The sequence below is a fragment of the Littorina saxatilis genome, linkage group LG8 (genome assembly GCF_037325665.1).
Source record: "Littorina saxatilis isolate snail1 linkage group LG8, US_GU_Lsax_2.0, whole genome shotgun sequence".
Classification (NCBI taxonomy): Eukaryota; Metazoa; Mollusca; class Gastropoda; order Littorinimorpha; family Littorinidae; genus Littorina; species Littorina saxatilis.
The window spans coordinates 24,247,265-24,253,626 of record NC_090252.1 but is presented as its reverse complement, the minus strand read 5'-3'; the positions used below and the strand labels follow the sequence as shown (position 1 = coordinate 24,253,626).

Genomic DNA, 6,362 nt, shown 5'->3' with positions numbered 1-6,362 from the left:
TCTCTCTCTGAAGCTTTAAACGAAAATGTCTCTGCTTCATATTCTTGTATTCTTGCTTGTGTAGGTGTTGAACCTGTTGGAGATGATCCTGAAGAACCCGAGTGACGCCACAGCGGTCCGAATCCAGGCCTTCCGCACGATGCTCTGTCTCCAAGCCCCCGTACACACTCTCATCCGGGTGGCTCAGAGCCTCCGCTTCGAGAAGGAGAGACAGGTAGGCTTTAAGCATAAACTCTTGACTGCAGAAAGAATTAAGTTTTAAACATCAATGAAAAATCATAACAAAGACAGTCCATTGGTGTGATTCTTCCGGTATATGCCGGAAATCTGGATTCGTACCTTTAGTCAAGTTTTGACTAAATGTTTTAACATAGAGGGGGAATCGAGACGAGCTCGAGGGTCGTGGTGTATGACAATTGTGTGTGTGTGTGTGTGTGTGTGTGTGTGTGTGTGTGTGTGTGCGCGTGTGTGTGTGTGTGTGTGTGTATGTCTGGGTGTGTGTGTGTGTGTGTGTGTGTGTGTGTGTAGAGCGATTCAGAGTAAACTAGAATTTCTCGGCATGATATCCCCAGACAGTTTTTTTCATTTTTTGGATAAATGTCTTTGATGACGTCATATCCGGCTTTATGTAAAAGTTGAGGCGGCACTGTCACTCCCTCATTTTTCAATAAAATTGATTGAAATTTTGGCCAAGCAATTTTCGACGAAGGCCGGACTTTGGTATTGCATTTCAGCTTGGAGGCTTAAAAATTAATTAATGACTTTGGTCATTAAAATCTGAAAATTGTAATTAAAATTATGTTTTTATAAAACGATCCAAAATTACGTTCATCTTATTCTTCATCATTTTCTGATTCCAAAAACATATAAATATGTTATATTCAGATTAAAAAACAAGCTCTGAAAATTAAAATTATAAAAATTATGATTAAAATTAAATTTCCGAAATCGATTTAAAAACAATTCCATCTTATTCTTTGTCGGTTCCTGATTCCAAAAACATATAGATATGATATGTTTGGATTAAAAACACGCTCAGAAAGTTAACACGAAGAGAGGTGCAGTAAAGCGTGCTATGCAGCACAGCGCAACCACTACCGCGCTAAACAGGCTCGTGAATTTCAGTGCCTTTTGCATGAGCGGCGGACTACGGTCATTGTAAAAAAATGCAGTGCGTTCAGTTTCATTCTGTGAGTTCCACAGCTTGACTAAATGTAGTAATTTCGCCTTACGCGACTTGCTTCTTTCTCTTTTTGTGTGTTTTGTTTTGTTTTGTTTTGGTTCGGTTTCAGGATTCATGACATGTTTCGGTCCCACCCATGAAAGTGTACTTATTAGACTAAAACTTAGAACCTTGTCTTCAGGGGAGGCAATCATCGTGTTGAAAATGCAGCGGTTATTTCCCTGCAATAGTATTAGTTTTTGATTTTTAAAATCTGATCGTATCTGATACTGGTTTGGATTTTACATTCATAAATCTTAGTTAAAATCCACGCAATTGATGTTTTGCAGCTGACAACCTATGTGTTCTCCATGTTCCAACACATTGCCAACGTGACTGCCTTCGAACCCTACAGAGAGGCAGCCCATCTCTTCAGATCCGCCATGCTTTTTGCCGCGCCATTGGCTGACGCTGGAGTGCAAGATTCCTATTTCAACCTTGCTCAACTGCGATTGGCTCCCGGAGCCTCCATCTTGAATACTTTGAATTATATCAACACTCCGCGCGGGGTGACTGTCGCTGACGCTTCCAGTATTGTAAACTTGTTCGGCACCAACAACGGATTTATGAAGGTAAAGTATAGATTAGGTGTGTGATGCATGCGGGAGTTAAGCATAAGGGGTGGGATGTTTGGTTATTGTTTTTATTGTACCTACATCCTATATTGCTATCCGGGACTGACGGGCGCTGTGGCGGGGTGGTAAGACGTCGGCCTCTTAATCGGAAGGTCGAGGGTGCGAATCCCGTCCGCGGCCGCCTGGTGGGTTAAGTGTGGAGATTTTTCCGATCTCCCAGGTCAACTTATGTGCAGACCTGCTAGTGGCTTATCCCCCTTCGTGTGTACACGCAAGCACAAGACCAAGTGCGCACGGAAAAGATCCTGTAATCCATGTCAGAGTTCGGTGGGTTATAGAAACACGAAAATACCCAGCATGCTTCCTCCGAAAGCGGGGTATGGCTGCCTTATTAACGGGGTAAAAACGGTCATACACGTAAAATTCCACTCGTGCAAAAACACGAGTGTACGTGGGAGTTTCAGCCCACGAACGCAGAAGAAGAAGAAGAAAGTTATCCGGGACTGATGCCAGTGTTTTTGTCTTTCTCAGTTTACATGGCAGTCTCCATGCTTAAAACTAGTTTTGCTTACGTCCATTATTGAACAAAAGTGGAGGCTTCTTAACAGCTCATGTCTTTTGACATGTGTTACTTCAGATCTTGATAAAAATCGCGATTTCCTTTAAAAAGTTAACAATCTTGTCTAGGGGGACAAGGTGGAAGAATTTGTTCGACTTTAAATGAGCGCGTATTGTGTACTTGTTAAAAACTGGTGCTGTTTGTGGTTGGTTGTTCCGATATTATTGTAGCTCACGTGACAGTTGGCTCAACCCCTAAAATGACGTGTGTCTCTTCTGAAATGCCCTAAAAAATAAATTCGATCTAAATCCAGAACAGATAACATTTACATTTCGGTTGAAACTAATGAAATCTTATGTACAACAACTAGCAGAACAAAAGAATCAAATTGTGCAGCTTTGCGACTACAGATGCATAATTAGTTTTCCGTTAATTATCTTCCTTTTTTTCTGGGTATGTGAGGCAATGCTTGATACTGGAATTACGAGTTATGAAAACGAAGATTGTACTTCAAAAATACAATCCACGAAACAATCAGTTTAACAAATTTAGACTGCAAGGAAATACAGGTTAAGGTAACAAGAAAGAGGGAATTCACATAATCTGACACATTATTATTGGCATAACGGTATTACGGTAATTCAGGTGACATGTGAAAAGAGAACAATACTGACTTAATTAATCACACATGAATAAAAACAACCAAACGATTTCTGAACCTGTGAATCTAAAAATCCGTGTGTATGAAACAAGCTTCAGTCTTAAATGGTCTGCCAAGTGTGACTAAGACCTCTGTGTATCTTTGTTTCGATTTTTTTCTTCACATGCTTTTTTTAATTTTTTTTAAACAGGTCCAGTTTATTTCTAACGGCTTGGAGAGAGTGATCAAGAAGATGTTCGGATCGAAAGGATTCTTCACTGAGCGCAACTCGGTCTTCGACCTTTTGAGGAGGACCAAGCGTGCGGCTGATGCCAAGGAAATGATCAACGACATTTTCAGAAAGGTTTGAACATTGTGTGTGTGTGTGTGTGTGTGTGTGTGTGTCTGTGTCTGTGTGCGTGCGTGCGTGTGTGTGTGTGTGTGTGTGTGTGTGTGTGTGTGGGTGCGTGTGTGTGTGTGTGTGTGTGTGTGTGTGTGTGTGTGTGTGTGTGTGTGTGTGTGTGTGTGTGTGTGTGTGTGAATGAGTATGTGTATGAGTGTGTGTGTGCTAAACGTTTTCCTAAAGTCTTTATTCATTAGTATTTTTCTCCAAACCCTAACCTTAATCACTTCTTCTCGTGATGTTTTGTTCTTCCGAGTTTTCGAAGTACCAGACATGATGACTTTATCGAAGAAAACAATGTGTAAAGGACTGGATCTGTTGGTAGCTGTTTCTTTTTTTCTCTCGCAGCTGGCTATCAAGACGCGTGAAATGCCCAAGGTCAAGGCCTTCTTCAACATCCAGATGTTCAACAACGACGTTCGCACCTATGAGCTCACCACCTTCTTGCAGAACATCGTCAACCTTAGTAAGAACTGATACTAAGTTATACATACCTTCCTTTGTGAATAAATGATCGTTGAGATCATCAAAGTTATTTTAAAACTAATTTTTAATATTAAAAAAATATTCAACAACATATATCTCATACATTATCCGAAAAGAGCATCTGTCCACTTTTTTTTTTACGAATTACCTTTGCAGATTGACTTCTGTGTCTATTGCGAAATTAATTCAGCCAATAATTCCCATTATGCGCAATTGGTTGCAAGGCTGTTGACTCTTGGTAAAATAATGTCAAAGTGGGAGGAATCTCATATCTCAGTTTAAAACCTAGGCAGATATATTGGTTGTGGTGTAGACAATTATTTTCTCGAAAAAAATCGTACTTTCCTGTCTTGGTTTTTGTGGTGGGCATTTCTCCAACATCTATAGTTACATCTGGGAAGAGGAGAGGATGGAGTTATTATCAATAGATTTTCTTATAATTATAAGACAAACATCACAATTTTCATAAACCAGCGAAAAAGATAACAAACTTGCATCGATCCCGCATACCCAGATCGGTTGAAGAGACGTTAAAAATACAACCAACTAATCTATAAAACAAACTATTAAACATTTAAAGAATCTGCTATGCTATGCTATGCTATGCTATGCAAGTTTGCTTTTTCTGTCCCCAGTACACGAGACTATATGGGACATGAAATGTGAATACGCTTTATAAAAAAAAAGTAAGGAAAACAAAGATTGGGGCGGGTGAGAATTGGACCGGGAGGGTGACGGGAATGGGACTCTAAATGTTAAAAGTTACGGTGTTAACATTTTTAAAAGTAGTTTTTTTGAAGAAACATAAACAGAACCTTTTTTTAAAGGCATTTTTCATCTCCCCCCCCCTCCCCTCACCCACACAGATATCGTGGAGGCCAACTTCCCCGAAGCGACTCTGAGAGGAGGGCTCGGCTTCAACTACAAGACTTCAGGCATCATGAGCCAGTTCTTCACGGAGCTGCCCACGGAAGCTGGCTTTCCTGTCAGCCTGCAGATGGGTGTGACCTACTTCTCCAAGGCCGTTGGTTCCCTGAACGCCGCGGTAGACACGAGTGTGTACAAGGATACTCGCGCATACATGCCACCGCGAATGATCAAGGCTGGACTCTATATCAACCCTCAGTAAGTTGCTGTTAAAGCCACACTCCACCCTCCCGTAAACCACCAGTTTCTGGTCGCGGACACTGTCAGGCTTTTACGCTCAGTACAAACACCCTTTCGTTTAAACACCTACCGCCGGAGAACACCCTAGGTGCCCTCCGTAAAGAGCGAGCATTTTTCAAAAAAGTAGTTTTGTGTTGACAGACGGATTTCTATCCAGACAAATAGGAAGCCACGCTATGGCGCTAGACCTTAGCTAACTATTTACATCTAAATAATAAATGGACAGCTTATTACACAAACATTGTTAAAAACCCAAAGAATTTGCTATCATTCTGTAAACCTCATGTGAGGCGGAGTGGGGCTTTACGGACGATATTTTATTTGACGGAAAGGAAAGAAAGGAAGTAACTCGAGTAGAACTGGTTATTGAAAATGTTACTTGTAGATTTTTTTTTTCTCACAATCTTTTTGTTGTTGAGACAAAATCTAAAACTGCGGAGTAAAGATAATAAAGATAAAGGGCAAAAAAGATCGTAAATAGAACTGGTTTATTGAAAATATAATTCATGGATTGGATATTATTGTTTATAACAAGCTATGTTTTCATGATGCAAAACCTTGAACAACAACAACATCAACAACAACAACAACAACAACAACAACAACAACACACTAAACAAAAAATATCAAAAACAAAAACAAAGTTAGTAATGAAAAACACCAGACTGGACCAATGAACGGCAAACAAGAAAGACAGTTTAATGTAGTGTTTGAGGCGCGGGGGGGGGGGGGGGGGGGGGAGGGAGGTGGTTTTGTTCCAGTTCTATGTTTCAAAAGCTAGCAACTAACGAGTCAATTCTGCTTGGAGAGATATCTTTTTGTGTTTGCTTATGGTCATTTGCACGTAAAGCAAGACATCGAAACCAAAGCATTTCAATTCAACAGATGGTGAAGATACCGACATTGTTTCCATTGAAAAGGTTTTCAATGGCTGTGATGGGCAAGATGGCGGTGGATGGCTACCTCCTGCAGACAGGGAGTCAGTTCTACAGCACGGTGGAGTACAAGTCTCCCTTCTCCATCAACGCTACCTTCGACCTCAAGCACAGCCACCTGGCCCTCAAGATCTCTCCTCCTGTCAATGTAAGATAAGATAAGATGAGATGAGATAAGATAAGATGAGATGAGATGAGATGAGATGAGATGAGATAAGGTTAGGCGTGATGAGGTGTTGTGTGGTGAGTTGAGTAGAGGTATTTTGAGGAGAAACTGTAGTGAGATGAGATGTGGTAAGGTGAGATGAGATGTGGTAAGGTGAGATGAGGTGTAGTGAGGTTCTGAGGTGAACTATGTTGATTATTGGAAGCCGC

General features: G+C 40.8%; 1 protein-coding gene across 1 annotated transcript in view; it reads left to right on the top strand.

The window, feature by feature from the left end:
- Nucleotides 1–6,362, top strand: part of LOC138973104 (uncharacterized) — a 62,283-nt gene that overhangs the window by 21,212 nt on the left and 34,709 nt on the right. Inside the window, exons 14-19 of the mRNA XM_070345765.1 lie at nucleotides 65–214; nucleotides 1,513–1,794; nucleotides 3,208–3,360; nucleotides 3,748–3,865; nucleotides 4,752–5,010; nucleotides 5,973–6,135. Coding sequence (XP_070201866.1) covers nucleotides 65–214; nucleotides 1,513–1,794; nucleotides 3,208–3,360; nucleotides 3,748–3,865; nucleotides 4,752–5,010; nucleotides 5,973–6,135 — 1,125 coding nt within the window. The remainder of the gene's footprint in view (nucleotides 1–64; nucleotides 215–1,512; nucleotides 1,795–3,207; nucleotides 3,361–3,747; nucleotides 3,866–4,751; nucleotides 5,011–5,972; nucleotides 6,136–6,362) is intronic.